Source organism: Rhipicephalus microplus, chromosome 3 (assembly GCF_043290135.1).
Source record: "Rhipicephalus microplus isolate Deutch F79 chromosome 3, USDA_Rmic, whole genome shotgun sequence".
NCBI classification, from domain to species: Eukaryota; Metazoa; Arthropoda; class Arachnida; order Ixodida; family Ixodidae; genus Rhipicephalus; species Rhipicephalus microplus.
The window spans coordinates 268,713,970-268,734,365 of record NC_134702.1 but is presented as its reverse complement, the minus strand read 5'-3'; the positions used below and the strand labels follow the sequence as shown (position 1 = coordinate 268,734,365).

The 20,396-nt window shown below is 43.7% G+C and overlaps 1 protein-coding gene across 6 annotated transcripts in view; it reads left to right on the top strand.

The window, feature by feature from the left end:
• Git (ARF GTPase-activating protein GIT1) overlaps positions 1-20,396 on the top strand; it is a 293,327-nt gene that overhangs the window by 1,860 nt on the left and 271,071 nt on the right. For 4 of the 6 annotated variants that reach the window (XR_012894547.1, XM_037419552.2, XM_037419545.2 and 1 more), the window contains exon 2: positions 14,671-14,804. Coding sequence is in view for 2 of the 6 variants with exons in the window: in XM_037419552.2 (XP_037275449.2) it covers positions 14,671-14,804 (134 nt within the window). In the remaining 4 variants the exon portion in view is untranslated. Of the gene's footprint in view, positions 1-4,595; positions 4,706-6,110; positions 6,157-14,670; positions 14,805-20,396 lie in introns of all 6 variants that reach the window. The other 2 variants (XM_037419564.2, XM_075891004.1) reach the window with 2 other exon arrangements.

The window sequence follows — 20,396 nt, the reverse complement described above, 5'->3', positions numbered from 1 at the left end:
CGTTGTTCTAAAGGTGAAAATTCATCTTAATCTACGTCGGGACGAATGGATTTTTCTGAATTTTACAAGCCGTGGCTTTGAGCTTTCCGTAAAAATTCGCCAGGGGCTTGCGGTTTCGAAAAGTTCCCTTTGCAAAAAATATTTTGAAAGAGAACTTCTTGCTTGAGGTAGATAGACCTGAATTTTTTTTCAAGCAAAGCCCAGATGGTTGAACGCCAAGACCAGTAGAGTTGACATAGAATGACCCATTTATGAGAAGTCAATTTGAGAAAGCCACAATTAAGGTGCCACACTGTCTAAGCTTGAAAGAGCACTGACACAAAATTTTGAATGCGAGATTTCTTGTGCAATAGATTTGTTTGTACATATGCACATCGTGTACGAACTGTCAATGGATAATATAGCTTAGGGGATATTTAAAATCAATCCTAAACACCCATCCCGGTGGTCTAAAGACTAAGGGACTCTGCTACAGACCTGCAGGATCATATCCCTGCCGCGGCGGCCGTGTTTTTGATGGAGGCGAAAATGCTTGAAGCCTGTGTGCGTAGATTTAGGTGCACGGTAAAGGCCAATTCTGGCGATTTTTTGAGGTCAGTGGATCTCAGTGAAATTCACTGGGTACGTTCATTTGCACGTAAGCACCATTCATGCCGAATTGCAAGCTTGAGAGTTTCGCAGACTCTTCTCACAAGAATTTTGTAGCTTGCCTCGAAATGCTTACCTCGCTTGCCAGAATTAATGGCAACATTGTGCGTGTGACGTTGCTTTTTCCTTGGTGGAAGGGACGGAACTGATGTGCCACTGCAGCATCTACTTGTCTGCTATGGATTGTGTAGGTTTGGCCGGTGCTTCCTTGGTTGAGCGTGCGACTTCCTTAATTACGTTGGTTAGCGTGCGGTAGGTGGCAAGTGGTGTTGCATTGTGAGCCACACACGATGCGCCATATATTGACTATAACAATGTGAGCGTTTTAGCCGATCGAAGCGATTGAGGGGGTTCCTCTGAACCTTAACGAGTCTGCTCATGAGGCTGCACATGGCTTTATTGACCGTGCTGCCTGCGTATTGGGGAACTTTCGTCCTGGACAAAGGGATGCTCCTAGCACGCATAATGAGATAACGAAATTCTTTTATTTAGAGAGAGGGCTCTTCCCGCCACCTCATTCCAAGCTAGGTAGACTGCAGGTGGTCACGCTCAGACTCCTGCAAACCAACTCTCACCCTAATCCTGCATTCCTTAATAGCACCTATCCGGAAGTTTACACGAATAGTTCTTGCATAGCTTGTGGCTAGGTTGTTACTTTGCCTCACGTGTTCTGGGAGTGCAGGCCTCTGGCCACGACGTTCAGCAAAGAGACACGCTTCTGCGAAGTCTTGTCTTCGAAGAGCAAATCCTAGCCATCCAGGGTGCCCGGGATCGAGCCAGCAGGCTAGACCTGTCAGTCCTATCACGAGTTTTTTTCGCATTTTGCTGGGCCAAATAATTGTCAATTCTGTGGCTCACTCACTAGTCGAGCGTGGCCGATGGGGTAGATAGGTTATGCCATCTGGCACGAATTATGCACAATCAGGCAGGTTTGGGCAAATGATTATGTCACACGTAGAAGCGCACTTGGTTGGGTTTCGGTTTGATATTGGGGTTTTTCGGTAATTAAAAATTATTTTCGAATTCGATGAGCATTTCAGCTATCGGGGGTGTGACAAGAGTGTCTCAGCAACATAAAAGCACGATTATCCTGACATGGTCTGAAAATCGCCAGAGTTGGCATTTAAAGAACACCGGGTGGTCGAAATTTCCGGAGCCCTCCACTACGGCATATCATAATCATATGGTGGTTTTGGGATGTTAACTCCCAACAGTTATCATTATTAACATCAATTTTGAAGTGTGTGCCACCACCATGTAGTGCACCTTTTGGTTTTCTTGTAAACAGTCAACCACCCTCTGCCTTATGAGTTCGCGATCCTTGCAAGTGCTCTCTAATAGCGGACCTTTTCAACGGAGAGAGGCAGGTGGGGCAAGCTTGCATGGGTGATGGGTGCACAGAGGCTGATGTCCTTGCTTTGGCAGTGCGTGTTTGGAGGGGGTCACACATATTTATGTCTCCGATGGAGCCTTTATTGAATAGAGTTGTCTACACGGTGCCCACGTGCTGGCCATTCTTTCGTTCTCACATAGCCAGCTATGTGAACTGCTGTGGGTCCTGTCTCACTTGGCGCTATCACACTGCAACTGGGGGGCATAAAAACATTTCCAAATAATTAACCATTGCACTCCTTAGCAAATAAGCTTTCCAGCCGGGATAAGTGGGTTTTTGGCTGCCTATGCAAGCAGAAAAAACAACGTGCAGAATTTTCATATGAGTGCTCCTTCAAAAATAAAAGGAGATAGGTTTTGTTTTAGCAGTAGCTCTGTTAGTGCAAGGATATTAGATTTGGGTATAGCAGTTTAGAATTTCTTATTATCTCTTGAAATAATTTCATAATTTTATGGTTACATGGAGAAACTATCTGTATTAGTGAATGAATGTGATGGTTACATTTGAGGTGCTCATCTAATGTCACACTTAAAAACCTGGCACTGTTAGTAACTGGTACTTCCATATCCCCGATTGTGAACACTGCAAATGCCACCTTTAACAATAGATGAAAAATTCATAAACATAAGTTGTGTCGAGCCGACGTTTCAACTAGCGGACTTGTCTTCTTCAAGGCTAGACCCTTTCCTGCCTTTTTTTAGTAATGAAGAATGAAATATCACTAATGTAGTTTTTATTTATTTGAATTTATTTATAGGATACTGTGAGCCTAGACAGGCCCATACAGGTGTGAACAATGGATACATAGGTGAATTTCGCAACAGCGTAAGAGAAACACAGTTATCACATTTCATCCCAGTGTTATGCAACAAAGTCTTATACATTGATCAGAGTTAAAAAAAAAAAAAAAACAGAGAACAAGATCTTTACATAACTCAGTGTTACATGTAAGTGTCATGGTGAACCTAGAAATGTGCAGGTCGGCCGGGTCAATGTGCAGTTAATACTACTTCAGTCACTACCATTATTAAAATCTACATTCAGCTTTTCTAGCTGTACGGGGATTCTTTTGTGAGATGACCATATGGATTTATCATCCCCATATAACAAACAGTCACCATGCTGAAGTGTGGGGAGAAATTGTAAATAAACAGTGGAAAAAGCAGATGGTCCAGAATATTTTCTTGAGGCACTCCTTGGTTAGTGATACCGGGACTTGGACAACCTGCAAACTGTTTTTTAAGCTACCCTTTATTAGACTCAAGGTGGGACCTGAAATACCGTAACATATGAAAAAAGAATGTGTCATTAACGGTGTCAAAAGCTTTAGCAAGATCGACAGATGCTGCACCAAATATCGGTGACTAGTTTAATTTTCTTCGTGAAACTAATGAGTACCAGTTCAGCTGAGAAACCTGGAACGAAGGCAAATTCATAATGAAAAAGTAAGTCACATTTTTTAGCAGGACATTAGGCATTTGTACAAAATCGTTATGATTACTGAAGAATGGAAGAATGCATACAGACGTATATTCATGGTATATATTCATGGTTACTTAACCTCAAAACGAATGTTGTTTTGCCATTTTTCAGGGAAGTTAAAAATATGCTCTTTTCAAACATTTTGTTGAAGGTCTTAGCATGAACTGGTGAATCGCTATAGCTGATTAGCTTAACCTTTTAACTGTGAATGGAATGTAAATCTGCCCCATTTAACTGTGAATGGAATGTAAACCCGCCCCAGTTGTTTTGAATGATGTGACTGAGTAAAAAGAGTGCGGACAGTGCTACAAATGGGAAAGTGATGGAGTGTTGATTATTTTCAATGTTGGTGAAATGGTTGTTAAAATCATTCACAACATCAACAGCGCATATGCTCGATGCAGCATTTATTTTAGTTGAATGTGCATGGTAATTGTTTTGTTGCGATAGGAATTATATGGATATTCTCGGCTGATTTTTGCCGTCGCCATCATGTCCCACATATGTATATGTATTTATAGAAAAGGCACAAAAAAAAAAATAAATTGGAAGAAAAAAACTTAGAGGCAACCACTGGGGATTTGAACCAGCGAGCCCTTGCGTCAGCGTGCTGCATTAAACAACTAGGCCACGCCACTCATACTGTCTATTTTACTAACAGTGAGCTGTGCATATACACCATTAACCACTGGCTTACTGTCAATGGACTTAAAAAAAACATTCTTGAACAAAGCATGTACTTTGTTTGGACAAGCCATACAAGCTTTCCCCAAACATTGGCATGTGGCTTGATCAGTGGTGGTTTGGGATCACTGAAGCAGATGTGGTTGAATGAAAGGGGCATTACAAAGGGTCTCTAGCTCCACTTTCGCTCTGAAGCAACAGGAAAATTACTCGCATAAAGTCCAGGACTATTCAGGAAGCTGTGGATTCTTTCGTGCTTGTGAATTGTTCCCATCGAAATGCGTGCCGCCGCTATCACTTTAGACGGACAAACTCGGCTCGCTGCCCCAGATTAGTTGTGGTGACGCTTACGTCGTTAAAACAAAACATGGATTCATTTTCGCAACAGTGTACGTCTCGCCAGGAACTTTGCGGACTGACGTTATGAGCTTCTTGCTGCACAACTTCCCTGCAGTGTACCTGCAAGATGTTCTGATGATAGTCACTGAAGACTTCAAGGTTAGTGTACTTCGACATGAAAACTAGTGGCTTGTCACATTTCTCGAAGTTGAACTTGAACTTTGCCTCCAGTCGAATGGAACACCTGTTCAGATATTGTGGTTTCAGATTCAATTTATTAGTTACACAAACATCAATTACATAACACTTGTATACAGAAGAGGGTCCCAGAGTATGAATACGAAAAATGGGAACTTCAGTTAAAAACTACAACAAAAGAGAACTGAAAATAATTGGCAGAAGGTTAGCAGGTGGTAACAATAATCTTATACAAAACAAGCAGCAACATGCCAGAACAGATGAAATAAAAAATGAAATAATACATTAAAATGAAAGGCACAAGGAGATATATAGTATTGGCATGGGCATGGGAAGAACATGGGCTATGCCAACACGTGTATGTGCCAATGTGAGTGAGCAGAAGAGTAGACGATGAGCTTGTGTTTCGGGTGACCAGTTCAGCTCAATGTCTAGTGCTCCTGTGGACAGAAGTGCTGTCCGTAATCACATGACAATATAAAAAGCAATGCAATGCAAAGTCAAATAAGACACACAGCGATATGGAATAAAAATAGAAAATAATGATTTGATTGATTGATATGTGGAGTTTAACATTCCAAAACCACCACATGATTATGAGAGATACCGTAGTGGAGGGCTCCGGAAATTTCGACTACCTGGGGGTTCTTTAACGTGCACCCAAATCTGAGCACACGGGCCTACAGCATTTTCACCTCCATCGAAAATACAGCCGGGATTCGATCCCGCGACCTGCAAGTCAGCAGCTGAGTACCTTAGGCACTAGACCACCGCGGCGGGGCAAATGTAGAAAATGTGCACATAAGATGTGAAAAATGAAAGAAAGAAAAAAATGAAAATTTTGTCCAAGAAACAAAAATAATACAAATAAAAGAATTATAGACAAGTGGGAAGAAAATTGTGTACCATAACTAAGGTGAGCAATCAGGATTGCTGCATTAGCGACAATACAAGCACAATCGACCACGTTCCTAACTCTCCTGGACTTCTTTGTATAACATCCCGATTTATTGCTATCCCATTAAATGTTTCGGCCTCGTTTCAAAACTGCGACTTTTTTGTTTTGAAACTTTTTAGTTAGCAGCCAGTTCTGTTTATTATCAGTTCCACTAATTCATGTGCGCTTTTGAAAAATAGTCACATTTTGCATGTTCAAAAACTGTACCAAGTGTATTTGAATATTTCTTATAGTGAATTTGTGGTTTTGTCCCTGCAACAGTTTTCTTAGTAGCCATGCAATGAATTCACTAAAGGAGCTTATTGTCTCATTAATAATCTGCCGCCAAAATTTTTAGAGTTCATCTAGTACAAGCGCAGTTGCAAACATTTGTTTCGCTAATTGCCTTCTGTCTTCTCTCAACCCTAGGGAAGTGCTGGAAGCTAAATAGAGAGGCATGGCATTGGCGAAGAAGGTACATCACACATGCATTATGACCTTGCACAGCATTTCTTTTTGTTTGGTACTTCAAACATGCAACTTTCCAGTGCAATGGCATGCGTGTGGGTACGTGGCGGCCTCTTGCAGCAGACGGGGTAGCTCGCGTGTGCACCACACTCAGATCGACCCATAGCGGGAAACTTTAGTCTATGGCCCATTGATTCTTTAGGTCATTTGTCGAGATGAGAGAAATTGATTTTTAGCCGACTTTGTGAATTTATTCCAGGCCGCATGCTGCGCTATAATATTTTGCTAGCGAGTTCTTGGGAGCCTCGACTACTGATTGGCAGCAGTTTCTGAGTGTGCTCAAGAAGTGTTGCACGGTCCCTCAAATAGTTGATGTTATAACTTCTTGTGGATTTGAATTTTTTTGGAAATTGAGCATAACGATTTGTTAGTGGATCTATATGCTCTCTTGTGCCATGTGTTGCACAGTTTGTTATAAGAGTGGAAAATCAGTTGTAGGCCTGCTCAGGAGATTCCTGTTGCATGACATCGATCCTATCTGATTGTTCAACTGCGGAAACAAATGTTTTGGTGTTAGACACCGATATCGTGAGTTATTTCTAGTTTGTGAGACAATACAAAGAAGCAGATCGTATTCTTAAGAATTCAGCGTCTAAATTGGTCATCTATTACAACTGCAGAGGTGCTCGTTGTAAAGCTGGAAAAAATGGGATCGCGCCGGCGCGGTGGTCTAGTGGCTAAGGTACTCGACTGCTGACCCGCAGGTTGCGGGATCGACTCTTGACTGCAACGGCTGCATTTCCGATGGAGGCAGAAATGTAGGCCCGTGTGCTCAGATTTGGGTGCACGTTAAAGAACCCCAGGTAGGCGAAAATTCTGGAGCCCTCCACTGCGGCGTGTGTCTCTCATAATCATATCGTAGTTTTGGGACGTTAAAACCCACAAATCAATCAATCAAAAAGGGATCAAGTCATGTAATAGCATCTTATAAGATTGTAACTAAGTGCAAATAATCAAGAGAGACCAAAGCTTAGATAACTGCAAACATATTCAGAGCATAAATGACATTTACAGTGAAATATGTCAATGTTATTGCTTATGTTCATGTTGATATTTTCAAAATCAAGGAGGCTCAAGAAAGGACTCATGTTGCGAGCAAAAATAAGCAATAGATGAAGACAGAATAGATTGTAGACTGAAAGCTTAATTTCTTGTGCAAACTTAACAATTAATATGCCTTTTTAAGTATCCATGCTTTTTCATTGCTATCTTTGGGATGGGGTCAGTGCGGTTGCTTTATCTTAGATGACGACTCCCAAATACTCATATTGTAAATCCTTGTTAATTTCAACTCAATTAATTCGAACCTACAGTTCAAACAGGCGTCCTGATCCTGGCACAGCCCCGTGCTATGTAAGTGTATAGTGGGGTAGGGAAAGCTCCCAACGATAATTCAAACGTGTCCACAACAGTTAATTCGAGCTGGGAGCCCCCTGGTTTTCGTCCCTCCTTGCAGGAGTTGGCCCAAAGGGAACACACCGTGCTGCAAAACTAAAAGAAGCCAAACTTACTAGAGATTCAAATTGACAAACGGCAGCATTTCTCGGCAGATGAAAATTTAGACGCTGTTGGGGAGCTCCTGAGTGAACTGCAAATGATGCCTGCAAAAGAAGCAAATGCAAATCACTGACTACCTTTAATTTTGATTGCATTACACTAGCTGTGTTTTGGAGCATACGTTGCGTCATATATTTCGACTTTAAGGCTCACGGTTTTCATCAGTGCATGCTGGTGCTTGTTTCTGGTGTATCACTGACTGATGAAATAATTCTGTTCACTGTCAGGATTCGGTGAACTTAATTTATGAAATCATGTGCGACAAACGCGTAACATTGCCTAATTTGCAACGACTCCTGGTGTGGCTTCTTAGGGTTCTACCCACACAGTTTAATGCGATGTCTGTTTATTTTAGCATTCACCCACAAATTTAAACACTGCTTAATTAAAAAAGATTTATAGTCAGGTCCCCTTTAAATTAAAGGGATGACCTTTTATTATAGCTGGTAACAGTTGCAGCTAATGGCAGCTAGGTACTTCTACAAAGCAGCGTTTCAGTGGCTAGAAAACGAAATCCGATCACTGCCAAGCGACGCCTGTGTGAACATCTGACGCCTCTGAGCCTTGATCCACAGCTGGGACTTGCTGTTGCATACACATCAAGCTCACGTGAATTTGTACGGTCAGAAGCATTCAGTTGAGCTTCGATATGCTTGTGAAGTGCTTTGTCACGATTGGCTGCGGTCGCAGTGCTCTTTAAGCATCTTAAAATAGTTCAGGCTCGGATTCTGGGCCATTTGCTGACCAAGCTTGTAAATTAGCCTGGCAGCAAAACCACTGTCTTGTTTCCAGCTGCGTGACTGAGTAAAAGTCCTGCAAAAACAAACTTTCTCTGTTCAGCATGTCTAAGAAAAGCCATTTTACCTTATTACCATGCTCTTTTACTCGCTCATTAAAACATCTTTCATTTTGCCCAACGTGTACAGGACAAAGGTATTCTATACACAGTTGTGCACAGAGAACATGTAATTGTGTTTTTTTATATTGCTACACTTTTTTTTTTTCTCTTTTGAAACAGGGCAAGTTTCACTACACATATCTGACAGTTTCTCTAGTACAGACATGACCACCTTTACATGGCAACCTTACTTCCAATCTTCTTAAGGTTATGTGCTGCGCCATGGATAAGAAAAAAATAACGGCGCTCTTCTGTTGCAAGTGAAAGTTTTTTTGTTTTCGTTTTTTGAAGCCTCGGTAGACATGCTCACACTGTGGTTTAGGTTAATAGACGCTATATGGGCAGCCTCTCAAAAATGGTGCATCACTTGTGCCACCAACACGTGAGAATCACAAGGGGGATTTGATAAGCAACCTGGTCAAGTGCATTATTGTAAGAAGACTTTATACAGCAAGAGTTGTTCATTAGTTTGAACTTGAGGGAGATCATAAAATTGTTTGAATTAAGTGGAGTTTGAATAAGTGGGCGGGCACTAATATACACAAACATTGAGGTGGTCTGCATGGGCAGAACACAAAGCAGCCACCTCTGGACTCATTATTGTGAACTAGGTGCTATGGCTACTACGTGTTTGCGACAGGTGATTTCGTTGATTAAATTTATGAAAGTTTAAATAGCGAACAGAATTAATTCATCAGTCAATAATACGCCAGATGTAAAGATTGGCATTTATTCATGCGAGCAATGAGCCTTGAAGGGACACTAAGGAGCAAAATGATTTTTTGCATATTAGTAAAGTAGAATTTCACAATGCCCAAGACACTACTCTTACTGCGATATGACACTTAGTTAGCGAGCAAATGCGCGAAAATCATATGCGAGTGGCAACGCTACCTTGAGATTCCCGCACCATACGCAGAGACGTCAATAATTTTGAAGGCATTTACTGGGTCCTACGAAGCTTGCAATCAATGAATGGGAAGTACGTTGTAATCTGTGGGTGCCATAGACGTGGCATAGGGAGTTTTAGGAGATTTCATCGAGCCTATGCCACAAGAATACCAAAAAAACATTTTGAAATTTCTTATGTCAGGCGCATAGATTTTGGTGCGAAATTTAAAACTGAAACTTCAACCTTGATTTTCTCCGCAAATACTAAACCTATAGTAGTGAGACATACGACATTAGAGCTCTCAGAGTGTAGTTTGTCAATTTAAACCAAGTCATTGTACCTGTCTAGTGTCCCTCTAATGTCGAAATATATGACGCTATTTATGCACCTAAACACCTTTATTTTATGCTTAATTTCTAAATTCTATGGCTGCTAACCAGTACGCAGTATGCTATTCTAAAGTAAGAGCATAAATGGCCTTCAAACGGCTGCTACAGTATACGATACCGACTAAGTCTTGATATTCTATGTGCCCGTTTGCGTGTATGTCCTAGTCTGTGATTCATTCATGCCTTTATGTATGTTGCTTTGATGCACCCTTGTCATGGCAATTACATGAATTGATTAGAGGCCACTGAATAATAGACATGAAGAATTGTAATTCACCTATGATCTTATATATACTTCTGTTATTTAATTATCTGGATGTGGCAATGTAGATGCACACATCATGCCCATTAACTAAAAACTAAGTAATGTATTTGAGTCGGCATTGTTCACCAACTACTTTGCAAACTAGCAAGTTTCTCTAATCAGCATTTTACTACCTTCACTAATTAGGAGGTTTGGGATTTTTAGTGACAAGTAAGTGGTTAGTATTTAGTTAGTGAATATGCAGGCTTTTTTTCCAAGAGTGCATGTTTAAACGAAGGATGCTTTATTATTGTTTAAGCTCAAATGAATTATAACTAAAATGACGACTTAGCAAACCTTCGCATAGGGATTCGGAGAGACGCTGCGTTGGTTATGTGGAATTGCCTGCTTTGGCTGGCTACCTGAACCAGTGCTTTCAAAAGTCTATTCTATCTCTCTCTGTATGGCTAATATTGTACAACAGTTTATCGCACACATAGTTCACACAGCACACACTTTGTCGTGTACGAATGTGGGCTGCGCTGACCTACAGACTTTTGCGATAGAATTCCATGCAAAAGCGCACATCTGTGTAGGTAGGGGGATAGTATTGCAAAAAAAAAAAAAGGGGGGGTTAACGTGTGGTGAACGAACTGGCACAAACTAGAGTATGAAAGCTGGCAGTAAACACAAGCATCACACCGGCATCAATATGCATCACAACTTAGAGAAGTATTTTTTTATATATGTGTCCGAGTCGCCGACGTCGGCAGAAGCAAAATCAAAGTGAAGGATTGGGAGACAGCAGGTGGCTGCGGCGCCCGCCACCGAGGGGAAAAAATCACAAGGTGTAGGGTGGGTATGCCGCCACCGTATTGTTCTGCAAGATGGATATCATGGCATATAGCCGTAGTTACATGAATAGAGAAAAACTTCGGAGCAACATAGTCTATATAAGAAGCTAATTATAGTATGTGCCTAGTTTATAAATGTGCAATTCTCGTAATCAGCCAAGCCTTTTTAAATTGCTGCTTTATTGTTAAATTCGAGGGTCTGACTCACTAATGCTTGAAGTTTGAAAAACAGCACGTCGACTAAAATGAGCTCTGTTTTTGAAAAGACTTAATTTTATTTCCATTTTTATCCATGGAAAGTGCACTTAATTCCATTCCTATTCAACTCCTTCAAGCTTTGTCGCCATTTCATTCCCATTCCACTCCGGGGTTGCGGAAATGTGGAATGATTTCGGATTTAATGCAGTTCCAGAGTGGCAACTCTGCTTGAAAGTATCACAGCCGGTGATGTCATGAGTGTCGAACCGGACACGAGGGGGGCCTCCCAGGTAGAAGACTACATTGGTGAGCATCACGGTAGGATCCCGTCGGGGGCTTTGGCTAGCTCCCTCATACATACTGAGCCAGTAGTCAACATCAAGGCCAGCTTGGGCAGAGAATATACCGGGATCGCTGAGGTTGTACACCACGACGTACATTGTTGTGGGCGCCACAGATGTAGAGGGAGACTGGTTGGTGTCATTGGAAACCATTGCCGGTGACGGGATGATGCAGCCACTGTGAAGGATGAGAACGGGAAACTTTCAACCTCTACACACTATGTTAAGTGAATGATGAGATGCCTGGTTCAACGATGTTCTGGATGGTATGTATTTAAAGTAACGGTTGCAGTACTGACCAATTGATGGTAACCTCATATGGATGGCGCTCACCCACGAAGAGGTATGGGCAAAGAACCGGGCGGAAGGATGCTTAAACTACTGGACTGTGAAACTAAAACCAATCTATATATAAATAAAAAATATAAATAAATATAAATAAAAAAGTAAAAAATAAACAAAAAGGCTTATTGAGTCAAACCATCTCTGTTTCCTGATAGAAATAACGATGAATTACAAGCTGAAAATTTGAATAAGTAAGGATAGACTAACACTGTAATCTTTTTGTTGCTTCGACGAGCTCGGAAGGCGAGCAACAAGAGCTCTTCGTCCGCCTCTTCAGGCACACACGATCATGGTCCCAGAGATTGGCAGGATGCATGTAGCAACATGGTACAAAGTTAATGCCATCAAAATTAAAAGTAAACGTGGTCTCCCTTGCTCTTTGGACCAGAATAAGGCTGGTTCAACAAGAAACAGTTATTTTTTATTTACCTGCATTTCTTCAGATGCGACCCCATGACCATCGTTTGAAACTTGCCAAAGAGCCCTAGTGAAGCATCGGATTTAATCTGCTGAGAAACGCTATTTTTTGGTTGTTTTGAGTTTCTAGTAAATTTAGTTTGGCTTGGTTTCTCAGCATATTGTGATAACATCAGGCTGACTTCTGCATCGAGGGAGGAAACGCGGGGCCTCCCATTTTGAACGGATCGTCGGGGGATACCGACCTGCATAATATAACTGAGTTTTGGCTTATAGAAACGCACAGGGTTGTGCCAAAACTAGGGCATCAGTTTGAATTAGCAGTGTTTGAACTAACGAACTTCGACTATGATTACACCAAGTCATTAAACAAGGAGCGGATGTTAACAAGAGAAAAAGGAAACAAAGCTTCAAAGAACAACTTGAGTCAGTTTTATTATTATTTTTAATATTATTATTTTTTACTGATAACCCTTTGATTTGGAACATGAGGACAGCTAATAAACACGGACAGGCACCTGTCCTTTTTTTGTCTGTTTTTTATGCATTAGAAAAATGCAGTATGACGTACCAATATGCTCAAAACTCTACATTATGGAGCTAATGAACATTCGGCAAATGTTTACCATTGGTGCATTCTTTCTTCATATTATTTGTGGCATAAATAAGTGAGACTCATTTGTTTGCATTCATATTTAAAAGCCAAGAGCCAGACATCATTGAGTATAGCTTTAGGCAACAAACATTTTATGCAAAGAATTAGGAACTATGGAAGAAATGGTTCTTCCATGAGTTGGTGCCCAAATTTGCTAAAACACACTGGGGCTCCTTGATTTCCTTTCTTTTCATGTGTTTAACTTTGTGCCAAAATTAACATGTTTAGCAAATAGTAAGAAGATAATTATAGCAATGCCGTTATACATGTTAGTCGCACTGCGTGCCATAAAGAAAAAATATGTGAGTCTGGAAGTTGGCATTACCCTGATGTCACAAAAAAGGGGGGGAAGTTGTTTAGAAAGTGACTTTTTTGCTCAATGACTCAACTATAAATGCGTCAATTACTCATAGAAAGTGCTAGCACAAGTAAAAACAAATAGCGCTGGTGCAAAATTCATAAAAAAAACTAGCTATGCCAGCACTGCGCTGATGCCTGCCGGATCACACCTTTCCTTTTCTAGCCACTGTAACAGTGTGTTAAAAGTCGTTTGCTCGTGCTATAATACAGAAAATGTGAAGTCATCTCTCTTGACATCCGCATGCATGATAGGCAAACCCCAGCATGTGCAACCATGACCTCATCTCTGGTTGAAACATGACACGTGCTGTCATTAATCGGGCTAATATGCAGCACGGGAAGGCACATTTGGGGATTATGAAAAGTGTCATTGTGATGGTTTTTCTCCTTGTTATAGGTCATTTGCCAGTCAGAATATCATGTGTGAATTTGGGCAAAAAATTCATTTATTTATTTATTTATTTATTGATACTGTTGACCCTCAATTAGTCATTATGGCAGGGAAGTAAATGAAAAGATAGAACATACAAGAGCACATTCCGTGGAAAATAATGTGCCATATAGATGAAATGTGCCACCCGGGTAGAAAAACCACTTCAAGTCCTTGGACCCGGGCGGCATTTTCGGCTTGCCAGACGGCCCGAACCTGGTCGCCCTGCTCGTCGCTGGTGAGTGCCGCCTCCCAGTTGCAGCGAAGCTGACGTAGCCGATCCGCAGCAGTGACCACAGCAGTGACCCCTGCCTTCTTGCGGTGGTAGCAGTAGCAATTGTCCTCGAAGTTCGTTTCTGCTTAACATACTTCGCGAAGTGAGCGGTGGCAGTGACATGAACTTTTCTGGCATACTCCCAAAGCATGTGCCGCTGTGTGGCCCTTTACCCACACGCTTTACATGCGTACGTTGGGTATAGACTTGGACAACACAGGCGTAGGAAAACCGGTCTGGGGTACGCATTTGTTTGTAATAATCTCAGAGAGACTGGGAATAATAAAAAAAATTCATTTTTGTTCGTTTAGTAAAATTTAGTCATTAGGTAACGTATCGGCATATTGTATAATACACCCACTAGCAAAAAGGTCAAATACATCTATGCATATGCAAGCCTGTTTCTTTATTTGCTATTGCTGGGGTGTTAGTGCCTTACTTTTCTGACAGCATTTTATATGAGTACATTTGATAGCTGCTGTGTGGCATTTATTGCAGAGCTTATTCCTGTGTATCTTCTTTTACTTTTCTATTCAGTCTTGCTACCCAACTTGTTGTTTTAGCAGCTGCACTGATGTAACTTTGCTGTGGATCTTTGGTCGTGCAGAGCCCCAGTGGGGTTCCCTGAGCCGAGGCCTGCTGCTGTGTGATGAGTGCTGCAGTGTGCACCGTAGCCTGGGCCCCCACGTGTCCCGTGTCCGCCACCTGCACAAGGCCGCCTGGGCCCCAGCACAGCTCAGTGTACGTCGGTCTCTGTCTACTCCAGTTACTCTGGATGGAGCCAGGTGCTTAATGTTGTGCTCAGGATAACTCTTGCTTTGAGAGCAGGCAGTGACCCTCGTGGTTTTTTGTCAAGACATCAAAAAAGTCACAGTTTTGCCGCAAAGGGGAAGCAATGAACACGATAGCGATAAATTGGCAAGTCACTCGCAGAATGGCAAGCCGATTGAAACGTGCCCCGCGTTTCTCACGCACAAATGACGCACGAAACGTATTCGTAGGTACAGATAAATGCGAATAAGCGTCTTAGTTGTTACTTCGCTGTGTCTGAAAAGCACGTCCTTTTTTGCAAACAGAGGCTGTGCGAGGATCGCAGTGACCTTTGTGCGCCCTGTAACTACAACAGAATCGTTCCAGTGCAAACCCAACGCCAGCCAAAACATATTGTTACGGTTGAATTAAAGGATAGGTGGATTTATTTACAGGGTGAGGATGAAGTTCGGCAGTCGCGGTAAAGATGGAGTCCTCAGGCCCCACCAGACAACGTCGTCTTCCTCTTCTACCTCCCCGGCACATACAGCCCGGCTCATACCTTAGCAATCCCCCGTTCACAGACGATGCCCGCTGGGCGAGTTTATGTCACTGGAGGGATGAAACTTCTTGAGGCGAGCTACGTGCACCAACTGCGTTCGATTTGACCGACGAGAAGGTGTCGTCAAGCGTGCCACAACATACGTCAAGTCAGTCAAGCGATCTACAGTGAAGTAGGGGCCTGTGTACTGCGGTAAAAACTTCTGACATAAACCAGGTTTTCGTTGGGGGGTCCACAACCACACGAATTCACCTTTGCGGAATGAAATGGCATCATGGCGTTGATCGTATCGTTGCTTGGAGCGATCTTGTGATGCCAGTGTTCGCAAGCGAGCAATTTGGCGGGCTTTTTCAGCCTGGCACAATGTTTCGGCCACGGACTCATCGGTATGGAGCTTAAATGGGAGGATTGTATCAAGGGAGCTGAGTGGTGATCGAGCGTAGAGCAGGTAGAAGGGCATGAAGTCCGTGGTCTCGTGCTTCGCTGTATTGTATGCATAAGTAATAAATGGTAAGATCTCATCCCAGTTTTTGTAATTGGACGAGACGTACATTGCGAGCATTTTAGTAAGAGTTCGATTGGTACGTTCTACAAGACCGTTCGTTTGGGTTCGTATGGTGTCGAATGTCTGAACTGTGAAGTGCAGAGGCGAAGCAATTCTTCCACAGCGTCCGCAATGAATTGGCGACCACGGTCACTGATGATTACTTGAGGTGGACCATGGCGAAAAACAACGGAACGTAACAAAAAGGCAGCGACGCCATCAGCTGTAGAAGGTGGTATCGCAGCGGTTTCGGCGTATCTGGTTAGGTGGTCGACGCACACTATTATCCAGCGGTTGTTGTTCGAAGATCGCGGAAACGGGCCCAATAGGTCGATGCCCACTTGCTCGAAAGGCGTAGTAGGCGGTTTTACGGCATGAAGAAGGCCGTGCGGTGCACTGGTAGGTCGTTTGTAGCGCTGGCAATTCTCGTAGCTTGAGACGTATTGTTTCGTAAAATCTCGCATTCGGGGCCAGTAAAAACACTGCTGCACTCGATGCAGGGTGCGAATGAACCCAAGGTGTCCTGACGTTGGATCATTGTGCATAGTATGGAGAACGTCGCATCGAAGACTTTGAGGTACAACTAGTAAATAACGTGCGCCGGTTGCTGAGTAATTCGTTTTGCACAACAGTTTATCACGAATGCGAAAGCGACCACTGCCTTTGAGATTCCGAGCGTCAACGAACAAAGGGTCTAAAGATAGATCATTCAATTGTTCTCATTTGAAGACATTGGTGTCAGGAAACGTGTGAGAGACCGCAGCAAAACAGATGTCAAGGGTATCTGCACTGTCCTCCGTCGTGGTCATAGGTAGGCGGGAAAGGCAATCAGCGTCCGAATGACGTCGTCCACTTCTGTACGAAATGCTGAAGTCAAATTCTTGAAGGCGTAAAGCTCATCGAGCAAGGCGGCCAGAAGGGTCTCGGAGGGTAACAAGCCAACATAATGAATGATGGTCTGTCACAATTGTGAATGGGCGACCGTAGAGGTAACATCGAAACTTCTGAATGGCGAATACAGCAGTTAAAAATTCTTGCTCTGTCACCGTACAATTAATTTCAGCCTTGCTTAGAGATCGACTCGTATAAGCAACAACATGCTCTGCATTATTATGGCGCTGAACAAGCACACCTCCGATGCCAATTCCACTTGTGTCACTGTGCACTTCTGTAGGAGCAGAAGGATCGAAATGACGAAGAATAGGCTCAGATGTTAGTAGAAATTTCAGTTTAGAAAATGCGGCATCACAATCAGGTGTCCATTCGAATGAGCTGTCTTTTCACAAGCTCATCAGTGGGTGTACTACGTCCGCGAAACGGGGCACAAAGCGGCGAAAGTAGGAACATAGGCTCAAGAAGCTGCGAAGTTCCTTCAGTGTCTGGGGTGGTTTGAATGTGCCGACTGCTTCGATTTTGCAGGGATCCGGCCTGACACCATCTTTGTCAACTACGTGACCGAGGACTAAAGCTTTTCGTTCACCAAACCGGCACTTCTTAAAGTTCAAAATCAAGCCAGCCTTTCCGACACAGTCTAAAACAAGGCTTAAACGGACGTTGTGCTCTTCGAAGGTACGCCCAAAAATGACGACGTCATCCAGGTAGCATAAGCACACCTCCCATTTAAGACCACGAAGGACAGAGTCCATAAACCTTTCAAAAGTGGCAGGGGCGTTGCAAAGCCCAAATGGCATCACATTGAATCGGTACAGTCCATCAGGCGTCACGAATGCGGTCTTCTCCTTGTCTGAAGGGTGCATAGGTATCTGCCAATATCCTGATTGTAGGTCTATTGAAGAAAAGTACGAAGCCGAGTGTAAGCAGTCAATAACATCGTCAATCCTAGGCAGCGGATATACATCTTTTTTGGTCACGGCGTTGAGTCTTCTGTAATCAATGCAGAACGCCAGGCACCATCTTTCTTCTTAACCAAGATGACTGGTGCTGCCCACGGTCTACACGACTCTTTAATAACACCCTTCTTCAGCATTTCCTGAACCTGGTCGGCAATAACTTTTCGTTCTGATGACGACACTCAGTAAGGCTTTTGTTGGATCGGATGGGCAGTGCTGGTGTCAATCCTATGGTGAGCGCGAGAACATGGTAAAGGTAGTGACTTCTCCTCTTGGCAAAAGTCAAACACAGAAGCATGTTGCCTCAACAGATGACGTAACGTCTGCTGCTCGTGTGACCGCAAAGTGGTGCTAATCTTGCCTAGGATCTGCGACTCGTAAGAGCAACTGCGCTTGCCAGAGACTGTACCTTTCTCGCTTTCATCGTTGTTAACGACCGCTACAGAACCTTCAGTGGAATCATCGAAGACGCCAAGCTTCATTCCTCGAGGGAGCACAACCGGCATTGGCGAACAGTTCAGTGCCCACAGAAAGGTTGCTCCTTCATCAACAGATACCAAACAACGAGGGACGAGTATGCCTTTCTTAGCACATCGAACGATGGCAGGTTCAACGATGGCGTCAAAAGATCTGGCAGATTCTGGGGCGGACACCGCAACTGACCTCATTGACCATGGCGGCACTGTCAGCTCATCGGAAACAATCAGCGCATTCTTCGCAGCCTCCGGCGCCTCATCGACGAGGGCAGGAACAATGTCACCGCTTCTACAGTCGACGAAAGCGCCACATCCTTGGAGAAAGTCAAGACCGAGAATCACGTCGTGGGTACAATGTTGCAGCACAAGAAACTCTGTTGGGAACACCTTTCCTGCCAATAAGACATTGACGGCACAAACTCCGACAGGATGAAGCACTTCTTCACCAACACCACGAAACCTTGTTGATTCGCCCCAAGAAAACATAACTTTGCGGCCAATGCGACTTATGAAAGAAAGACTCATAACTGATATCGTATCACCAGTGTCCACCAAAGCACTTGTACAAAAGCCATCTATTTCCACACGTATCGGGTGTAGGCTCGTACGGCGTCGGGCGAGCATGTCAAGTGAGCTCTTCTCGAACGATCTGGCGTATTGTCAACGCGATATCAAGCGGCGTGTATTTGTCAACACTTGCCACAATGGTTACATTCGGTAGGCGACCGAACTTGGGGGTGATACGTCGCATCTTCAGGGTCCCGAATGTGCGACAGTGGCTTATGACGTCAGTCACCGTAGCAAGGCTGTCTTTGCTGATGAGGAACTGATACACGTCCTCGGCAATGCCCTTTTACAGGTGGCCAACTTTGTCTTCCTCTGACATGGAAGGTTTGACAATCTTGCAGAGCTTCAAGATTGCCTCGACATAGGTCGTGCACATCTCTCCTAGGATCTGAGCTCTCTGCAGTAACGTTTGTTCGGCCTGCTTTCTCTTAGCTACGGAGTCTCCGAAGCACGCTCTTATTTCAGAAACGAAGCGATCCCGTGACGTGAGGGCATCTTCGTGGTTCTCGTACCACACGAGTGCTGTGTCCATTAAGAAAAATACTACATTGGTCAGCTGGGTCGCCGCGTCCCACTGGTAGTATTTGCTCACCCGTTTGTAGTGTGTGAGCCAGGCATCCACGTCCTCGCCAGATTCGCCACCGAATGTGCGAGGCACTATCAGATCCTGACGCAACCAGGGACCAGCCGCACGCGAACCTGGTACTAGCGGTGCTGCTGGGACTGGTCGAAGGTCTGCAGCTGCGGGGATCCGGTTTCCTTCTTTGCCGTGAGACATCTCAGCTGCCAGTGGTAACGGGGGCAGTCCAGCAAGGCGGCAACTTCGTCGTAGATCAGGCGCTTGAAGCGTCGTGTTGCTTGGTTGATTACCGCGCACCTCCACCACAAAACTGTTACGGTTGAATTAAAGGATAGGTGGATTTATTTACAGGGTGAGGATGAAGTTCGGCAGTCGCAGTAAAGATGGAGTCCTCAGGCCGCACCAGACAACGTCATCTTCCTCTTCTACCTCCCCGGCACATACTACAGCCCGGCTCATACCGTAGCAATATGATCCTCCCCACCAGGAGATAAATACGCGTGGGAAGTCGTCCACTCCCCTCCTCTCCACGGGCCAAAGTACGTGTGAGAGATGATAGCCTCCGTGGGCTCATTGCCTCATATTGCTGATAATGCTGAAATCAAAATAGTTCCCCCCCCCCCCCTCGATATGCTCACCAACAGCGGTAAGTGGCCCCTCCTTCATTGCTGAAGGAGGGGCCCCTCGGTGGCTCAGTGGTTAACACCTTGCATTCACAACGTTGAGGTACTATGTTCGATTCGCCGCGTCGCAGTCTTTTCCTGGATTTTTTTTCTTGCATTTTCATATATATACATACGTATAATATACTGTGAGTGACGGCGATGCCAACATCGATGTTGGCGGCAAAATTCAGCCGAGAGTGTCCATATAATTGCTATAGCAGTAAAAAGCCAGTGAAAAGGGCAACTTTCTTGAACGAAATGTCATTGTTATGTCTAGTAATTTTTGTGAGACAGGCAGCAGTATGTTATTTTTTCTTTCATGGCCAGAGTGGCCTCACT